Genomic DNA, 20,333 nt, shown 5'->3' with positions numbered 1-20,333 from the left:
ATTAATAATTAAAAGTGTGTATTGACAAACGTGTCCAACACAAATAAGAAATATTTTAAAGACGGAGGGAGTATTTATCATAATTATTTAACAATCATTTATCCGGAATTAGGACCCCAATTAATGGCCAGACAGTCCGAGGCTTACTCAGTAAACTTCTAGGCCTAGAACTTGGAAAATAAAACTAGGCACCGCTTAAACTAGAGAGTACTAAACAAATGACTTCTTGACTGTTTTTTCTTCTTCCTTCTCTTTTTCATTCTTACAAACATAACCATAAACAGCCTGAAACAAACACTGAAACACAAGCAAAGACACACATCTACTTACAAACATAAACAGCTGAAACAAGCAAAAATAGGTAGCAGAGAGAACATGTTTTACTCACACCAGTTACTTTCAAAGAAAGGGGCTTTAGGCACCATTTGGTTTGCTGCTCACTCTCACAACAAGCTCAAGAAAGAAGATGTTTTTAGCACCAACATTTCTTCTGCTGTTGGTAAATAAACCACCCCTTTGTTCTTCATTTCTTTATTATTTATGTTTATGTTTGTGTTTCTGTTTTTGCCCTTTTTTGTGTTTTTGTTTTTGGTATGTTCTTGAATTTTTGGTAATGAGTGAGGTAAGGAAAGTAGTGATTAGCTGTTGTTGTAAAGATTCTTGCTTTTTTTCTTAAAGGGCTCATTTGTTTCTTGTTTTGGTTGAGTTTTCTGCGAGGTTTCGAGCTATTTGTGTTTATTTTGCGTATCTCATAGTTATGACTAGTTTTGAGTTTAGTCTTTGAACTGCAGCAATTCAAGGTAACCTAAATTGAAAAAAGAAAATTTTAAAGGCAAATGTAGAGCGGGGAACCGAATATTAGCAGCTTCCCGCTATCCTCAGAGTCGTTACTTAACTGTGCAAGGAAAGGACAAAAAGACTTTTCTTTCTCTTTTTTGTATGCCTCCCGGCGGGCTTAGACTACATTTCCCCAAGATTATTCAGATAGTAGTTGTAATGTCCTAAGAAACTATGTTTGCTAGCATGACGTATTTAGTAAAATAGTCAAGGCAATTAGCACAAGAAAGAAACTATGTTTGGTAATGCCTTAATAACCTTCCTATAGGTTTCTAGCTCTATATTTATATTTTTGTTTTCTTTAAGCAATGTTTGTGTTGTTCGATTTTCTAATTATCTCGATTATGTGTGACTGTTGAGAATCTTGATTTTTTTCATGGACTAGTTTAGTGGACTGTTTCAGTTTGATTTGAACCTCATAGTCCTTAGAATGTGAAAATTCGAGGTAACCTAAATTGGGGAAAAAAGAAGGAAATTGTAGAGTGGGACCTGGACATTAGCAGCTTCCTGCCAACCTTGAAGTCGTTACCTTAACCGGGAGGAGAAAAAGTTTTTTTTTAAGTAACTTTTTTTGAATGCCTCCCTGCGAGCTAGGACTTAGGAGTACATATCCCCGAGATAATTCAGATATTACTTTCTAATGCCTTTAGATACTATGTAAGCTGGCATGATGTATTTAGTATTATATAACACGTATTTAAGACCATCAGCACAAGAAGAGAAGAAAAATAATAGACTCTACCTTACATATAAAAAACTACACTTTGAATGTGAAAATGGCAGAAAAATTAATAATCTAAACGATCTAAAACAAAGTAATAATTTTCTCTACAGCTGACACTAACATTTTCTTTAACGCAATGACGCGTTAACTTAATAACCTGCCAAATTTTTTTACTTCCTCTTGTTTCAGAGTCATGTGTTTAATGTTCGCTCCTCTCCCTACTTTGGATGTTTCTTGTCCCCAAGAATAAAACCTGAAAACTTAATCTGCACCTGTTAGAAATATAATATGATCTTATCAGGCCCTCCTCCTAACACCTTTGAGGTTTTGGGAGAGCTCTCTCTTGGTAATTTAACAACGCTGCAGTCCATTCTTTTGGGTAGCATCTCTGTATTTCTCAACCAACAAATTTTAAACTTAGTTATCAAGTTTGTTTTGCTTCAGCATTATCCTGTGTTGAGACTCGTTTGTGGCCTTTTTAGATACCGATCTAGGATCTCGATTGAGGTTCCTAGATTTATCTTCACACAGACAAATGAAATAATATACTTTAAGGGTTTCTCAACTGAAGTATACATGAGCTACATATTATGAACTATAGGGATGGCTGTACAGCTCTGGAGGCATTTCTGACCCAGGTACTGCTGCAGAAGGGAGTCACTCTACTTAGCTGCAACCTCAAGAAGTTCCTTTGCTGAACCTTCTGCCCTTTTGTATGCAAACCAGCCTACAGCTTCTTTTTAAGTTTAAGAACGAATGAACTAAAACTTGCACAGATAAACAAAGTACATTAAAATGAGAACATATGAAACACCCAGATCACCTATATAGCTTCTCCGCACGTTCCCGGCTGTTTAGTGTAACACCCTGTCAAATTGCAAAATTGGACCGCATTTTTTAAGTAGTTAGTGTAACATGCAATCCCCCATTCCAACATGTGGGACTCAATTTTCTACACCGGGAATATATATATACTCACTATTGTAACCAAAAAATGTTGGGACATCTTCTCTGCTTAGCCAAAATCTACCAACGGGGAAACTGCGAGCCAAGTCGATGCAATTAGTCTATTCTTGGTTTATGTGCACATTATCATTTCCAACATTGTTCAAACACTTACTATCTTATAAGTGATATGTAATGTTGATCTTTCAGACTAGCTCTAATACTCTGTTATTATTTATTTTTCAGATAAAATATTGCTAGATGAAGTTCCCGTAGTCACATATAGAATTCTAGCTTACCTGCTTCTTGGTGTGGTGAGAATATACTCAAAGAAAGTTGAGTATCTGTTCCATGACTGCAATGATGTGCTCTCTGAAGTTCGTCATTTTATTACTAGCAAAAAATGTGATGCTAACATTGAAGTCATGTGTGCACCTTATTTCTCCATCACCGTGCCAGAGAGATTTGAGCTTGATGCTTTTGATCTTGAAATCATAGAAAATTTGAACAGGTGATCTTCTGAAAATTTGAGGACAGTGTTTTTATTTCTAAGTTTATAGCAGTCTTCATTCAATGTTTGTTTATGAACTGCAATCTTGCAGAGACCACATTAAAATGCAAGAAGAAATTACGCTTATGCTAGAAGGTATTTGATCATGTTTAGTCCTATATCCCATACTCATGTATGCTGCTTCGCATATTATAACTTGCACATGCTATATATGCAGGGAGAAAAGATGAAACTTGCTCTCCGTCTTTTCACCAGGTATGCACCAAATTTCTTCCAAAATGTAATTTTACCAAGTAATGGTTTCCCTGGATGCAAGAGTTATTTTCTTTTGTAAATCTTATATTACGAGAGCAATTAAGTTGTAATTATATGCCTAATTCATAGGTATATGTAAATACATAGTGCTTGCAATGGTTTCTTTAGCTTTGAATAAAAGTAGATCCATGTTTCAGGTTTACTTGTTGATTCGTGTAACAATGTTACAGAGTTCTTTTGTAGTAGTCGCCATCAACTTTAATTTATGTGGAGTTGCTCTTCGCTTCAACACTTCAATAAAGTACAACAATCCTAATAGTCTACAAATGCTAGTTTTTTTTCATTTATACTTGTAGTCTTTGATGGAGGAAGATACTTCTCATCTTGGAGATTCTTCTGTTCACGCTACATGTAACAAGTAGGTACACTGAACTCTGATCTATATCTACCCCAACCTCTGGATACTTATTACTGAGGTCCTAATATCATTGTCTAATCTTCTTTGCAGTAACAATTTAATGTCTGCCACGACTGCGGAAATGGTAGCCAGCACATTGCGTAACTCAAAAAACCTGGATAAAAGCATGGAGAAATTTCGTAGTAATAGATTCTCTTTAGAGGACTGCTTGCCTCCTATGATATTTGATGAAGCTGAAGAGAGAGCAGATCCATGTAGAGTGTTTCATGAATATAGCCAAACAGATAGAGTGCATATGACTCCTCCAAATTCTCCTATAATATCGGGTGCTGGTGCAAATACGGAGTTTTCTAACTTAACGGGTCTGCAGAATGAGAAGGTTCAGATCATCTCACCAAAAATTCCAGTGTCCCTTTACGTTTCCATTGATGCAACACCGGAGTCAAAGGTTGCAAATTCTCCAGGTGCGTACTGAATTTCCTTGTGTTCTGTGGAAGGACCTGTCTGTATTATGTATTAGGTTGATGCTAACTTTGTTAAAAGGGGGAAGAGAATCTTCACTATCAACCTTAACCTGCAGTTAAAATGCAATGCAGGTGCTAGAACTCCTGGTTTAATGGCTGTTGGTACGCCTGCTACTAAGGAGGGTGCTCGTGTGTCAAAGAAGCGAAAATGTCTATATTATGCTAATGAAATTGTCACATCAAACGAGTATGTACATTTCAATTTTGATTCTGTTCTATTTATTTGTGACAATTTCTTTATTTTCTCAGCTATCTTCTCTGTTCTAAAGAATAGTGTACTATCAACTATGTCCTGAAGACCTGCCAGTCTAGGTATTGTCTCTGTTCTAGTTTAAATCATCACATTCATTTCTTGTTCCAGGGTATATAAGGCAGGGCTTAATTATCCAGACAAGGGTGCTCGTGTTTCAAAGAAGTGCAAGTGTCTATACGATGCTGATGTAATCGTAATAACAAATGAGTAAGTACATGTCAATATTGATTTTGTTCTATTTATTGGGTAAAGATCTCTTTATTATTTTCTTGATTTTGTTCTTTTCTCTAAAGAATAATGTAGTATGTCCTAAAGACTTGCTATTCTAGGGATAAGTCTTTGTTATAGATTTGACCGTCACATTCATTATTCTTGAGTCCAGGGTATATAAGGCAGGGCTTGATGATCCAAGTGCGTTAGTAAAAAAACGTAAGAAAACTGCACTCTTCAATAATGCAAATCAAATGTCTGAGAAGGTTTTTTTTCAGCCTTTGATTCCCGGTGAGTAGGATTTGGATTTTGATGTCACCATTTTTTTTATAGAAGTCAACTATAGATAATGACAGTGTTGCCTGCAGGTGTTTCTATAAATTTTTCCCTCCTATGTGAAAAGGAACAAAAGAGTCCAGTAAAAATAGAAACTACCAGAACTCGTACAAAAAGCCATGAAATAGGATCCCTTAGTAGCCATGAAACATTCGGAGAAATTTCAATTGCTCCTTCATGGCATGTAACCAACTCAGTTTCACAACGTGGCAATAACACATGTGGGTCTACTAATTCGGAGAGACCGGGATGCGCAAGATCCTTTGCAAGTGTTGATAGAGAACCGTCTGCAGTTGGAGTTCCAAAATATGATGTGAGCTCGATGTCCTTTGATAGTGTTGATGGTGAACTGTCTCCCGTTCAGGATCAAGAAGTTGATGAGAGCTTGATGACCAAGGAGGAGGTAATTGTTATAAGTGTCTGTTTACTGTAAATGTAATTGCATGTCCAACCATGACCAAGGAGGAGCTTGATGAACCTTCAATTTGTAGTTACAAAATGCATGCACTTCTAAATGCTCTTTTATCTGCTCTTGATTTTGCTTTCATTTATTTTGGCAGGAAATCAATTTCTGTAAAGGAGATGATAAGCAGGAGAATTGTAAGAACATACATAAACTCAAACTATGTTGTTCTCTGATATATATATATATATTTTTTTTTTAAAAAAAAAATAGAAATATTACAACCGATAGCAAGGGGGGAAGGGAAAAGTTGGGGACTCCGCATTCGTATATTGAGTGACGGGCTGCAGCTTTACCTTCACTTCCCTTGAATATAAAAAACACGAACTGGTCAACAATTATCCTTGGTGGACAGTCATCAGATTGATCAATGCTCTTGTAAATTTTCTTGTCTCGGTTCTTATTTATCTTCCATTGGATGCAGATCATTGGTCTACAAGAACCAGGTGAGATGCAGTATCTGTGTGATTCGGTTTTTGGTTTCTGGTGCTGCCTGTACTTTATATATATATATATATATATATATGATAGTTTAAACTCATAATTCTATGCTATACAGAGCTGTCGCGCGATTCTTGCACACAGAATTTCTTGACAAAAAGAAGAGAGGAGAAAATGAAGTTGTGAAGTTGTCGCAGGCAGTGCAAGGAAAATCTAAGAAAAGAAATGCAAGGCTGTTTTATGAGTTACTGGTAAGAAGGTTTTTCTTTTCGTATTGCTACAAAATTTTTGTTTTTCTGTAATTCTGACAGTTACGTGTTTCTCCACAAGTTCCTTTTTTGTCGATGAAGAACTAGTAAAGCAGACTCATTATTTCCTTTTCTATGTAAGTTCCAAAAAATGTGCAACTATGTTCTTCACTTGAGAAAGTTTTTAAGAAAGAACTCTAGGATATGAACTTTTAGTTTTTCTTCTCTATGTAATCAAGTAATGATTTGCTCCCAGTGTTTTTAAAGGCCTTTCATGGAGAAAACTAAACTGAAAGAAAAGAGAAGGAAAACATCTTAATCAACTTTCTTTAGTATTCACCTAGTATTCACCCAAGCGTAAGGAGATAGGAGACAGCATGGACATAAAAGGAAAAGAACAATCAGAAATATGTAACAGGAAGTTGTGAAATTATTGAAAAATAAAATAGTGAGCTTAATTCCTCACCCTGTCCAATCAATCCCAAGGTGAAGCAGTTTATTGGAAGAACAAAATTATCTTTTTCTGGACTTGAAAAAACAGGGAGCATGAATGTTTCTCTTATTTCCTTTCTTTTGAATTAGAACCCCAGTTTCTGGAGCACATCTACAGTTTTCTATAGCGCCACCTGCAGACCAGCCGGAAGCATGCATGAAATATACTAATCATGTCTGTCCACTGTTATATAATTTTTCAGGCATTGACGACTCGGGGTTTTCTAAATGTGAAGCAAGATAAGCCATATGGTGATATATCAATTGTGGAGACTTCCAAATTGAAAGAGTCGCTTGAAGCTGATAAACGGGGTCGGTAAATATTAGAAGCTGTAGCACCTGTTGGTATTTATTAGATACATAGAGTGTTGTAGTAAATGTTGCAGGGAGATGTACTGAAGCTGTAGCTGAGGATCATACCTATGTTCTGTAGAAAGTAGGCTACCATTTGGAATGAAAGCTGAGCGGAGGAGCGGTTTACATACAAGAGTTTTTAGGCGGAAGCACATGTTAGATTAGTATTAGTCTATTACCGTCAGTGTTGAGAATATGTAAATTATGTGTGATATCCAACAGTTAAGCTGGGAACTAATTTTTCTCTACTATAGTTGATCTTACTTTTCACAGACTAATTGTCGGTATGCATTGCCCACCTCTGTATTCATCATTCTAGCAAGATTAATGGTAGGGAATGCAATTTCTTCTGTTTCTGCGGATGCAGCAGACTAACTGGGGAAAAAACATTTCTGCAAACAGACAGTGTAGAAAAGTACTAAAAATGATAAAATAGCCTATTATTTAAAAAATTTAATCAAAATAATCATTCTAAAAAAAAGTAATCAGTTTTAGCCAATTAAATATTTCACTTTTCAGTTGAGTATCTCATTTTTTATTTCAATTGCGAAAATGTACTTGGCAGCTAATTTTCTAGAGATAAGACATATCAGGGAAAGAGCATTTTAAATTTAATTATGATAACAAGTGTTAGCAGTTCATTAAACTAATACACAAGAAATCATCTGACTCATTAAGATTTAACCAAAAAATGAATAAACCCACTGGCTACTGATTCTTTCTTTCTGTATTGTTTGCTTCTATAACTTATTACACCATGATGTATTTGACTATCTGCTGTCCAACTTTAGATTTCAAATTTGAACTTCTACATTATTGGTATAAAAGTTTTCGGCCCAGCTCTAAAAAATTACCCATTTTAATGTCACACTAAAATTATTTATTATAAACTTTAACAAAAAAATACTCCCTCCGTCCCCCTCAATTCTTTACACTGGGGGACAGGGACTCGACACGTACTTTAATACTTTTATTAAACGTAGTTGTATAACTTTTTTTAAAATTTCTCTTTTTTAAATAAAAATATAATATTCAAACTTTTATACAAAAAAAGAAAATTTTAAAAATAAATTATGAAAATATGTGTATGGGTGAAAAAAAACCTTAAAAAATGAGGGGACGGATATAGTAGCTTATAATTCTAAAAAATTCCAATTCAACCTATTAATTCCGGATTAATTCAATAATTCGATTTTTGAAATTCGATTAATCATTATTTTGGCAGAAACTTGAATGATGAAGAATGAAGAGAGTTCAAGCAAAAAGAGTATGAAAATGGAGGAAGAAGACGAAGACCCACCACTCGCCATCCAAATCAACCAAACCCCTTCTCCCACCGTCGGCGTTACCGTCATCACCGGTTATCTCGGCGCTGGAAAATCCACTGTAAGCATATCTTAACTTTCTGTATTCTTGAAATTCTGTTCTTTCTTTTATATTATTATTATTTGATTATTATTGCAGTTAGTGAATTATATTTTGAATACCCAACATGGGAAAAGAATAGCTGTAATTTTAAATGAGTTTGGAGAAGAGATTGGAGTGGAGAGAGCTATGATTAATGAAGGTGATGGTGGTGCCCTTGTCGAAGAATGGGTCGAGTTAGCTAATGGCTGCATTTGCTGTACTGTTAAGCATAGTCTTGTTCAAGCTTTGGAGCAACTTGTTGATCGAAAAGAAAGGTTCTTTCCTTTTGTTCTTTTTGTTGCCTTCTTTATCGTTTTTAGTTTATATGCTGAATGTGGCTCCAATGTAGCTCGAGCTCGAGTTTTTTTATATGACATGAGTATGGTAACTGGTAAGGCAAAGGTGTAGAGTTTGTGTAAAATGTGGATATGTATGTGTTATTAGAAAGGAATTCATCTTTTGTTATATTGATCGATTTAGAGGTTTTGTACAGCTCTGATTCGAAAGCTTTTTTCTTTTTTTGAAAATAATATATGTTTTAAGAGGAGGTTCGATTATAGCTAATATTGGATTGTAGCATGTAATTTCATTATGTACTCAGTTTTAAGAGAATCAGATTTATATTTTAGCCATTACTTTCACTAAAAGATCCTGTTATTGAGCTCTACGGGGATATTTTTATTGAAAGAATAAATAAACTACTTAAGTACTATAAGAAGACATTTTGCACACTCATATGTGTTCACTTTTAGGGTTATATGAGGATGATTTCTGCCTTGCCAGTATATGGTTTTCGCTACATGTTTTTAATTATCCATTTTTTATTATATTGAATAAGAATTTGTAATTCCATTAATTATCTTTTGTTGTAGACTTGATCATATATTGCTAGAGACCACTGGGTTGGCAAACCCTGCTCCTCTTGCATCTGTTCTCTGGCTGGATGATCAGTTAGAATCAGCAGTTAAGCTTGACTCTATTATTACTGTGAGTATATGAGTCATTTGCTATTACAAATATTTTAGTTGATTGTGGTTTGTTCTCGTTGGTGCAGGGGGCAATAAGTATTTAATTACCTGTGCTTGTCTTTCTATATATATATTTTGTGGTTATTCATGCTTAAACCTTTTATCTTATTTTTGTAATTACTTTGTGGGTAGGTTGTAGATGCCCAAAATCTTCGTTATCAGCTCCAAAGGAATAGTGACTCGTCCTCATTTCCTGAAGCATTTTTACAAATAGTTTTTGCGGTAATGTCTTACAATTTGGTTGTCATCAGTAATTTGTGATGATTGCCTAGCTAAATTTATCGTGCTCAATATTTCAGTAAACTTTTGTGATCAAGCCATGTTTATTTTCAGCATTGTTCTTGTTAGTAAAGGGATCTTTCATGGTTTTGATCATTCATATTCTCATAATTGTTGCTAATCTGCTGTAGGATGTTATAATTCTAAACAAGGTTGATCTGGTTTCTCCAGATGATTCGAAATCTGTTGTAGAGGAACTGGAGAAGGAAATACACACCATTAATTCTTTAGCTACTATAATTCGCTCCGTCAGATGTCAAGTTGATTTGTCCAGTATCTTAGACTGTCATGCCTATGATGCTTCGGTTAGTAATATTTGTACAAATTCATCCATCATTGTTTTTCATTTTGGTTGTTTGGATGATATAATAGTATTATACAAGATTGTATTGTGTTCTACAACTATTATTTAATATTCTATATTCAATTCGTTTTCCAGCATGCTACTCATCTTGAAGCTCTATTGGAAGAACATAAATCTCTAACAACTGAAGATCTTCATGATAGTGGTGTGAGAACCTTGTGCATATGCGAACCTCGTGAGGTTGATCTAGACAAGGTACTTGTGAATTTATTTTTTACTTCTGCATAGTAAATAGCTATTGAAAAAAGTTTTAGTGACTGTTTTTATCGACTTTTGTATCACCTGTGTTCGTTTTCCAAAGTTTCTAATTATGATGACTACCACTAAAAATAATGTTGGTGAGTACGTTTGTGAATATGTCTTTTGTGTATGGATTTTTACCCATATTTTGTTTACTTTATCGATCTTTTAAATATGTTCCTATGTATTACACATATATACATGCTCAAGGAGTGGTTTCAAGATGCTGTATATAATATAACTATGTAAAACTTCATTTTAAGCTTTTGGCCTTTTGGGTAGAATCTGTTACTGTAAAAATGGGATAGTACTTTTGATGCATCACTGCATATGGAGAATGCATATTTGTTTTTATTGACAAACCCTTTTACCATTATTTCAAGATGTGTAATCAATTTCTTTAAAGCTATGTTTGTATCTCATCCTGTCTGATTATATGTATAGGTTCGTCTGTGGCTTGAGGAGATTCTCTGGGAAAAGAAATTTGGAATGGATGTCTACCGGTGTAAAGGTGTTCTCAGAATTTCAAACTCAGATCAGCTTCACACTCTTCAGGTAAAGTTGTCTACATGAAATCGAAGTTATGTTATTCTAAGTGCCCCCGCTCCATCCTCCCCCATCTGGTTCTAGTGTTGGTGATTAAACAAACATGATCAAGTTTTTTTTAAGATGAATGGTTTGGTTACTAGTACATCAACCTTTAGTCGCTGATCCCTCGTGTGTATGTTATCATTGCGATCATATCTAATGTGAGGCAATGAGTTATGCATGCTCTGAGATGTTGTGGTTTCAATTAGATTGTCATTTTTTAAGTGCTTGAATTCACGCCAAATCAGACATTCGAAATTGGTTTTATGGACCTTCCTGAGTCCTGAATATAGGTTATTCCCATATGCACGATGTGATGAGAAAATGCATTCATTCTACTTAATTAAATGGCATGTATAGTATGTAGTGTGTACCTCAATATTTCATAATCATGTTATCCACACAAACATATATGTATATCAGTTTTACTCCATATATTTTGAACCATCACCTCTCTTTCCTGTGCTTCTCGGTATTGTTTTTTGCTAAGCGCTTCTTGGTATTGTTATTTGTTTCTCCGTATATTTTGAACCATCTCTTTCCCCATGCTTCGTGGCATTTTTATTTGTTGTCCTCCATTTCTTTAATTTCAAATTCATTGTTTATGCAATACCATATTTTCGCCAATGTACTCACTACATGTGTCATGCCCAAATACATAACTTGTAGCTGTTTTCCAGGCTGTCAGGGAAATATATGAGATTGTTCCCACACGCAACTGGAGGTCTGAAGAAACTCAAATGAACAAGATAGTTTTCATAGGTAAAGCTTTATGTCTCTCTCGCTCTCCCCCTTCCTCGCGCGCGCATACGCACACACGACTCACCCTCTGATGATCTTATTTTCAGGTCATTCATTGAATGAGGAAATTCTTCTTGATTCATTTAGAGCCTGTACACTTGCAAATCCATGATTCCTGTTTCTGCAGCATTTGGACTTTTTTGCGCTGCTTTGCTTTGTTTTAGCAACAATGTATGTTCTTTCCTCTACTAGATGAGAAGATCGAAGATGAAGTATTTGGTATATGTGTGCGTATCCAAATTTCTTTCAACTCATCTTACCTAAAAGAGAAAGGCCAAAATTCATTTTCCACCTACCAAAATACCAATTCATTACTCCCAAATGTTGCGAAAATAAATAATTCAGTGCACATCATACTGAGCAGATTTTATGTTTTCAAAAATATCGCAAAAGCTTTGTATCGCCTTATTCGATCAGAAAAGCTTGAATTATGGCCCTTATTTTCACAATTTGAGAAGAGATGTCAAAATCTCACAAGCACTAAGATATACTTTTCTATCACTAACAAACGTTGATCAAAATTGCGTTTATTATTTTGCATAGATGATACTGATAGCTCAGTGGTTGTGCGGTGCACTTTTGAGTTATGCATGCTGAGTGACTGGGGTTCGAATCCCTTGGAAACATTTTTTTTTAATCAAAACAAACGCAAACAAACAATGTGTTGCTAAAAAGAACAAACGCATAAATATTATGCGTTCAACTATCAACGCAATTTTTAAATACGTTTTTTGAATAAATTTGAAAGCATATAGAGTCAATTTTCACTACTAAATGTAAGTAATATTTGCGTTTTTGTTCTAGACTGAAAATGCAAAAAAATATTGCATTTTTAAGTGATTTAAAGGGTCATATTTCAAGACAAGACATGTGAGCTTTTGGGCTTTTTCTTCCCAAATTGTGATACTTAGGACCATTACCCAAAAGTTTTATATCAGAAAGGTGATATAATGAAATTATGTTATATTTATAATTATTTCAAAATTTCTAATTTTTAATTGTATTTTTTTATTTTTTAAATGATACATATAACTTAAAATAAAATATATGTGTGGGTGTATATTTATATAGGGGAATGATCAAATACAAACTAAAATTAAAATAGAAACTAGGAATCAATCTAAGACATTAGATCTACCTAATCTAATGTTCTCCCCCTAAATCACCCCACTCAACTACTCTGCACCCACTCACACCCAATTTCAGTTTTTCCCCTCCGTTTTTAATTTGATTTTTCCCGTTAAACCGTATGTTTTTTTTTAAAATCCGATTTCACTGTATTTTTCTACATCTCTCAACGATCGATTTGCATACCATATGTATTATATTTTGAATTAATTTTAAAAAAAAAATATTTGATTTCTAGTTTCTATTCTAAATTGGTTTCTATTGGAGTAGCTCATATATATATAATTATTTTAAAATTTGACTATTATTAGGTATTAAATATGAAATAAATAGGATATGAGTTTCATAATAGGATAGAGTTTATTGTAATTTTAGAGCTTGGAGGATATAATAGTCATTTTATCTTGATTAAATTATCTCACTCAACCCCCACTTTCTACTTTCTGATTATCTATACTATACTATACTCCCTTTGTCTTTATATACTTTTCCCTTATATTTTACACGCATTTTAAGGTTATTATAAAATACAGTTTTTATAATTTATTTTAAAAAAAAATTTGTATAAAAATTTAAAAATTATATTAAAAAATATATATTTAAAATTATTTAGGAAACTATGTTTTACAAAAGTCTTAAAATGCGTGTCGATCTTCCGTGCCCCAATGTAAAGAACCGAGTGGGACGGAGGGAGTACTATGATAACCGGAATGGGTATAATTTGGTATGACTTTTTTTGGTTGGTTTGATTATCCCTATTTATGATCGTCGGATCTTTTTAAATAAGTGATCATGACCGTTAGATTCAAATACTAAAAAAATATACACTACTCAAGCTATCAGGTTCGAACTCCGACAACAACAAATATTTATATTATTATTTATATATTACTAAAACTACAAGGTTCAAACCCCATCAATAACAAATATTTATATTATTATTTATAAATACCTGATAAGGTAATGATTTAAAAAAAATTATTATAATTTTAAATAATATAAAAATAATAATGAAAACACGTGCATCGCCGTGAAGTTAGTATATATAATAGGGCCTTTACTCCGTGGAGAACCATCTTATATGGAGAACCGTTGATAGATATGCACAAATGGCCCACCGGGTCGGGTTTTGACCGGGCTTTAAAAAACCCGGGCTTTGACCGGGCTGGGCTTTTCGGGCTTTGACTTTGACCGGGCCGGGCCGGGCTTTCCGGAAATGTCAAAGCCCGTTTGGGCTCTCGAGGTGGGCCTAACCGGACTTTTTTTCGGGCCGGATCGGATCGGGCCAGGTTTTTTTCTAATTTAAACCGGATCTAATATTATTAGAGATTCCGAAGAATACATGTGTTAACAACTAGATCATCGTAAAAATGTATTAGTTTACATGGAATATTTTATGAAAACATTACTTCGTTGAAAACATTTAAGTTCGGCAAAAAATAAACATGTTTATATAATATATTTTATCATTGTTATGATAACAATGATATCCAAATATTCATAACAATGATATCCAAATATATATAGTGTACTTATTATATCTTCTTTCATTATTTATGCAACGAAGTATATAAATAATATTATTAATCACAAATATGTAAATATATATGTGTTTAAAGTATTATTTATATTTATAGTAAATGTGAATTTATAAATTGTTTTTATAGAACCAATTGTTTTTATCATAGAATCTCATCATAAATTGTAAATTTTTATTTTAAAAAAAAATAAAATTCGATGCTAATTTAGAATATAAATATTAAAAAAATTAACAATTAAAATTTGATAAAATTACTTGATTTTAAATTTGATTCTACAGTGGAATAATTTTTAATAAGTGTGATTCTACTGTGATTCTGCTATAGAACCAATTTAAACTTTTTCAATGATTTTTTAAATAAAAAATTGTGTAACTTCGATTTTTAGCTTGATAATTAAATTTTTTTAACTATATATGATGAAAAATAAAATAAATTATATATTTTATATTTTTTAAATAATGGTTCTCCACGATTGTCTACATAAGATGGTACCATGGAGTGCTACCCTATATTAATAGATAGATTGATGATTAAAGAAGAATTGTTGCAGCGAAATTGAGTGTTTAGTTTTGATCAGGATCATAAATTTGGATGGGAATCAGTTGAACAGGAAATTTACGGCTTACAACTAAGAAAATGAAGTTTCTGATGAGCCAAATCAGTACTAGAATCTTATAAACATTTTATCATGACTAACCCGTTGAGATATTTTCTCGGTGATGTTTAAAAATAACTATTTTTTGGGTATAATGGTTGAAAATACCCATTTTCAAAAAACATGGCTAAAAATACCGTTTTGGCTACGCATTTTGTAATTGGTTAAGTGTGATACGCATTTGAGAATGGGTTATCTAAGAAAATTACTAAAGATAGACATTTGTAGTTGTAGTTTGGGTATTGTATTATCATAAGGATACGTGTTTCTTAAAAAAAAATGGATACCCATTTGACAAATGTGTATCTAGTACAAAACAGGATAGCCAAATGTCAAATACCTATGCAAAACGATATTTTCAGCCATCCACCTCCCGAATGGGTATTTTAAGCCATTTGCACCCAAAAAATGTTATTTTTAACATTCTTTCTATTTTCTCAGTTTGATAATTTCCCTACTTGTACCAAACAAACAGGGATAGAAATTCAAATATTAGAAGAAAAAAATGAGCACATCAGCGAATACTATGATATGTCGTAAAATTACTACCTCAAAGAGATAAAAATTTCATTGGATGAATCAACACTCGGTTTCATCTCTTTTAAAGTCGTATACTTCATATGAAACTTGCTACATACAGTAATATACATCTTCAGGATGTCATATTACCAAAGCTAATCTGAAAGCAACTTCTCGGATTTGCATTTCAAAACCTTATGTAACTCGATATCTGAAAGAAAAAGCACCTGGTTTGGGAGCAATCTTACTCTATCATTTCACTATTGCATATGGTGCATCAGCTAATCTGAAAGCAACTTCTCTGATTTGCGTTTCAAAACTTTATGAAACTCTATATCTGACAGAGAAAGCACCTGGTTCAAGAGCAATTTTACTCCTCTATCCTTCACTATTGCATATCTAGGTTTAATCCTCTCTTCCAGACTATAACCAAAATACTGTGGAAACTTAACAAGTTCATATTTTGGGTAACCCGTCGTCAGAAAGAACTCCCACTTTGGAATAACATTCTCTTTTAAACTAAAAGTGTAGAGAGCACCGTATCTCGAAATCATAGTCCGTATATCTTCAATGGTGTATCCCATCCCCAAGAAGAACTCAGTTACAGGCTTCAAATTACCTTCAATACTTAGACCAAAAGTTTGCGGAGCTCGGGCTAGCAGAAGAGCAACATCAACTCCCAACGATCCAAAGTACTCGGCTGTGGGTCGAAGCTTATCTTCCACACTGTAACTTATGATATTTGGGCAGCGAGTCAGGGTCTTACTTACACTTTCAGCCGAGAGACCCATTTCATACAGAAAATCAACAGTTGCTGTCAGTTTTGGTCTGCTATAGGTGAGAAGTGCAGGAAAGCGGTAAATCACTTTTGCCCACTGTCGCTTATCCACTCCTAAATTCTCCAGAAATGTCATAGTAGGAATGAGATTTTCAGAGAGACTGATTCCACAAAGTTGAGGTCTTTTAGTTAGTATAATAGGAATATCTGATTTTGGTACACCAAGTTCAATAAGAAACTCAACAACTGGCTTGATTTTTCCTTCCAAGCTGTAATAGGCAAAAGCAGGGAACTTGCGGATCACCTCCTTTATTGTTTTAAGTTCCATGCCAAGATCAACAAGGTAAACAATATGTGGGGGGAGCTTCCCAGATGGGCCCAAATTACTAACCCGGGCCAAAGCTTTAAGCTTCTTTGAGTCCAAAGGGGCAGTGGGTGGAGATATAGTCTCTGAGCTCTCTTTGACGGTTGATTTTGGTAAGCTTTCATCGCAGTGTTCTTTATCAGGTGCACTGGGAAAGTTTTCTACAACATTTATCAAGATATCTCCATACTCCTCAGCAAGAACATCAAGATAAGGAGAAAGAGCTTCCCTAATCTCCAAAGTTGTAAGCTCCCTTCCTACATTACCGTGAATAATTATCAGCTCTATCTTAAGGAATTAGTTACTGATTCAAATATTATACCTGATCATTACCATTATATACGCAAGTACCACTGTATACATATATACATAATCCCTAGCATTGTAGTCCAGTAGATACTCTTCACCCTAGGTCACAAAGGTGGAGTCGAGGGTTTTGTTTCAGTGGAGACAACTGTGTTCATATTCATTTATACTTCTTATGATTGACCTTGCCCATAAATATGATATATACACATATTAATGTCTAGAAAAATTGAAATTATATCAGCGGAAGTAGTAATAGAAATAGTGATTCGAACCTACTAGATACCGAGATTTATGAACAGAGTGAAGCCTGGAGATAAGGTGGTCAATGAAAAGATCCGACTTGTTGATAGTTCTTGATGCTGCTGCATTGGTCAGACCTTGTTTCTTTAAGAATAAAGTTAACACAGCCTTGGCCTCCTCCTTTTCTGCAGCTAGCAAATTCGAAGGGACGACCCTCAAGTTGAAAGACCCATCTACCATGACACAAAGGTTACCATGCCTTAGATCATCAACGAATTTACGTTAACATGTTTCATCACATAGTTATATAGAAAAAAGCAGAGAAGTTTAAAATCATACCATACTTTGCGCTGCATGAAAAGTGTCTTCGAGGAAATGAGATACGAGTCCTGAAAAGTTGAAAGAAATGCAATTTGTGACTAATGGAACAAATAATACAGGTCTTTACGGAGATATTTGCATCTTTGATCCACTTTATACAATGCATACATAAGGCCACTTAAAATGTGTTCAGCAAATTATTAAAGCAACACAGTCACCACTCAAGCAATTACATTTTCCCACTCCCTTGGAGCAGTAGAAAGTATAAACAGTTAACAGTCTATATCCAACCTAAAAAGTCAATTGAAAATGTAGTCTTTCAATTTGTGAGCTACTGCTCAAGCCGGGAACCCAGATAATACTTTCTCGTCTTTTACACTATCAGACAGGTCATTGCAGTATTTTAAATATTCGCGCACAGGAACATGGTTCAATTTAGAAAACAAGGAGTGTCCAAGTGGTGGCATAAATCCTCCTACTGCAACAAGAGGTCTATGGTTCAGATATAACCAAATATTAATTCCCCCTATACTTAAAAAGTACATTTAACTACCAAAAATTATCGAGTCTTGTTGCAAAACCATAATCCGCACACCATTCCCCTATGACCATTCATGGTTTAAATTCTCAATCCCTTTCTCCCTACAGTTAAATAACACATGTCAAGCACGTAAACACAGTTAAGACTCGAGAGAATATCGGGGTTTCTATTTGGATCATCTGAGCTAACTCTAGAAAAATAATAGTCCTTCTATCTCATTCATTTCTATACACTTTCTTTTTTGAGACATCCCATTCAATTCTATACATTTCAAAACTTACCCAAAACTACATTCAGTGTTTTCTCCCACTACACTCACTTTATTCATTAAATATTGACTGGTCCCACTACTTTATCCAATTCATATCTTTTCTCACTAAATTATACTCCCTCTGTCCCTCCCATTTGTTTACACTTTCCTTTTTTGGATGTCCCTTCCAATTGTTTATATTTCAAAACTTTCCAAAAATGGTAAGGTTTTTATAATTTTTAAAATAACTACATCCACTACTTCTCTCCACTATACCCACTTTATACGTATAATATTAATCGGTCCCACTACTTTACTCACTTTTTTAACTTTTCTTCACTATTTTATCATTTTTTTTAAACTCCGCGCCCCACCCAAATGTAAACATTTGGGAGGGACGGAGGGAGTATTTTTTTCCTTTATCTCTCGTCACGCTAATGTTATTTTAATATGTTTTTTGTCCTCCGTGCTCAACCATTTGTACACAGAGAGTACTAATATTTTACATTGGCAAACCTTTTTTCCCTAACAACAAGAAAGAATAGAAAAAAATATATTTTACAATTTTGAAAACATTATCAACTCCAAACTGAAAATACAGCACAAAAAGATTTGATCTTTGACAAGGAGCAGAGGATAATGCATCAATAATTCATCATTCTTGTGTCACTGTGTGTATTATATATACAATTAACCACAATTACAAAGTCCAAGAACATTCTGAATACAATTTCACCAAATACAAAACAATATAACGAAAAATTATAAATTTAAGAGAGAGCGAGCGAGAGAGAGAGAGAGAGAGAGAGAGGAGACCTGGGTAATGATATAGTTGATCTGGGTAAGGAAGAAAGCTCCAAGAAATGGATAAAAATGGAAGCTTCCATAGTGAATCCAACTCAGGATTCGAGAAGCCACTGTAGATGATTATATATATAAACAAGCATGAGAGAGAGAGAGAGAGAGAGTAATGGAGAGAGTAATGAAAATGGGGTATGAGCAGCTGCATATGGTGCTGCTCCAGAAGGATATGGGTGGCTACTTTCACTCCGTAGGTGGGAGGGAACAAGACACTTGCCACCTGCACCGCACGTGCTACCCAATTCCTTTCTCAAAAATATCATTAAATCATTTTCTAATTATTAATTTATTATACATATTTTTAAAATCACTTTTCCCCGCACATATTTTAGTTGTGTGAAATTATTGTCCAATTTGCATGTTAAAAAAAGGGTGAAGGTGAATATCTATTTTTTGAATGTAATTCATCAAAATACCTAATTTGAAAACACGTGACTAAGAATACTTATTCAGTTACACATTTTTTAATCGGGTCTAATAATATAAATTTCTGAATTGGATATTCAAAAAATTACAAGGATACACATTCCCAATTTGAATATTACATTTGAGATACACAACTATCAAATATGTATCATACTTTTTTATACCTCTATAGCAAATATGTATCTAATACAAAATGATATAACGAATTGATAAATACGTATCATAGACGGTATTTTCAACCATTTCATTCGCCTTCAGAATGAATATTTTCAACATTTTGTCCACAAAAAATATTTTTAATATTTTTTCAAAAAAATATTATAAATGCATCCCTAAAAATATAAAAATCAAAATAAAATACAAAATTGAGGAGATGAGTTTTTTCTTTTGTCGGAGTGAAGATGGGGGTTTAACAAAAGTACAAAACCCTAAAAAACTTTAAAACCATAAAGGAAGAACAACTTGAGGCAAGCTATTGTGGATGACAATTTGTACCAAATTGACGGACACTCGATCCGTATTGTTCCGATCGGATTTTATCGAATCCCAATATTTCAGGTTTCGGGTTTGGGTTTAACTTTTAAACCCGAACCATTTTCGGGTCGGGTTTGAATTTAAGGCATACCATTTCGAACTCGAGCTGAAAATCTGAAATCCGTTCCTTTCCGACCCGAACTTGAAA

The 20,333-nt window shown here is 34.0% G+C and overlaps 3 protein-coding genes across 3 annotated transcripts; 2 read left to right on the top strand and 1 right to left on the bottom strand.

Annotated features, from left to right (window-relative positions):
- The first annotated feature begins 183 nt into the window (after positions 1-183).
- LOC141682480 (sister chromatid cohesion 1 protein 2-like) lies at positions 184-7,281 on the top strand. Its single transcript, XM_074487174.1, has 14 exons — positions 184-499; positions 2,753-3,017; positions 3,109-3,152; positions 3,235-3,272; positions 3,629-3,690; positions 3,781-4,154; positions 4,287-4,401; positions 4,576-4,674; positions 4,850-4,968; positions 5,046-5,416; positions 5,574-5,613; positions 5,901-5,922; positions 6,036-6,168; positions 6,861-7,281. Exons 1-14 carry the CDS (start codon positions 376-378, stop codon positions 6,975-6,977), a joined length of 1,923 nt encoding a protein of 640 aa, XP_074343275.1. The 5' UTR covers positions 184-375; the 3' UTR covers positions 6,978-7,281.
- Positions 7,282-8,123: 842 nt separating this feature from the next.
- LOC141682808 (uncharacterized) lies at positions 8,124-11,977 on the top strand. The gene is made up of 9 exons (XM_074487500.1): positions 8,124-8,397; positions 8,476-8,693; positions 9,291-9,405; positions 9,579-9,668; positions 9,857-10,030; positions 10,165-10,284; positions 10,774-10,884; positions 11,598-11,679; positions 11,766-11,977. The coding sequence occupies exons 1-9, from the start codon at positions 8,245-8,247 to the stop codon at positions 11,828-11,830; spliced, it is 1,128 nt and encodes a 375-aa protein (XP_074343601.1). The 5' UTR covers positions 8,124-8,244; the 3' UTR covers positions 11,831-11,977.
- Positions 11,978-15,617: 3,640 nt separating this feature from the next.
- LOC141684778 (transcription termination factor MTERF5, chloroplastic) lies at positions 15,618-19,453 on the bottom strand. The gene is made up of 4 exons (XM_074489897.1): positions 19,181-19,453; positions 17,592-17,641; positions 17,285-17,485; positions 15,618-16,960 (listed from the first exon to the last, which is right to left on the bottom strand). The coding sequence occupies exons 1-4, from the start codon at positions 19,249-19,251 to the stop codon at positions 15,843-15,845; spliced, it is 1,440 nt and encodes a 479-aa protein (XP_074345998.1). The 5' UTR covers positions 19,252-19,453; the 3' UTR covers positions 15,618-15,842.
- Positions 19,454-20,333: the final 880 nt, after the last annotated feature.

Source organism: Apium graveolens, chromosome 9 (genome assembly GCF_009905375.1).
Source record: "Apium graveolens cultivar Ventura chromosome 9, ASM990537v1, whole genome shotgun sequence".
Taxonomy (NCBI): domain Eukaryota; kingdom Viridiplantae; phylum Streptophyta; class Magnoliopsida; order Apiales; family Apiaceae; genus Apium; species Apium graveolens.
Note: the sequence above shows the minus strand (reverse complement) of the source record. Positions and strands in the feature narration are given on the sequence as shown.

What these genes read in the sequence shown, in the direction of transcription:
- LOC141682480 (XM_074487174.1), top strand. Translation starts at nt 376, where the DNA reads ATGTTTTACTCACACCAGTTACTTTCAAAGAAAGGGGCTTTAGGCACC. An exon ending in AAAGGTTGCAAATTCTCCAG is followed by an intron (nt 4,155 to 4,286) that starts GTGCGTACTGAA and finishes AATGCAATGCAG; the next exon opens with GTGCTAGAACTCCTGGTTTA. An exon ending in CATTGGTCTACAAGAACCAG is followed by an intron (nt 5,923 to 6,035) that starts GTGAGATGCAGT and finishes TATGCTATACAG; the next exon opens with AGCTGTCGCGCGATTCTTGC.
- LOC141682808 (XM_074487500.1), top strand. Translation starts at nt 8,245, where the DNA reads ATGATGAAGAATGAAGAGAGTTCAAGCAAAAAGAGTATGAAAATGGAG. An exon ending in CTTGTTGATCGAAAAGAAAG is followed by an intron (nt 8,694 to 9,290) that starts GTTCTTTCCTTT and finishes CTTTTGTTGTAG; the next exon opens with ACTTGATCATATATTGCTAG. An exon ending in GTGAGGTTGATCTAGACAAG is followed by an intron (nt 10,285 to 10,773) that starts GTACTTGTGAAT and finishes TTATATGTATAG; the next exon opens with GTTCGTCTGTGGCTTGAGGA.
- LOC141684778 (XM_074489897.1), bottom strand. Translation starts at nt 19,251, where the DNA reads ATGGAAGCTTCCATTTTTATCCATTTCTTGGAGCTTTCTTCCTTACCC. An exon ending in TTCATGCAGCGCAAAGTATG is followed by an intron (nt 17,486 to 17,591) that starts GTATGATTTTAA and finishes GTGTCATGGTAG; the next exon opens with ATGGGTCTTTCAACTTGAGG. An exon ending in TAAATCTCGGTATCTAGTAG is followed by an intron (nt 16,961 to 17,284) that starts GTTCGAATCACT and finishes ACGGTAATGTAG; the next exon opens with GAAGGGAGCTTACAACTTTG.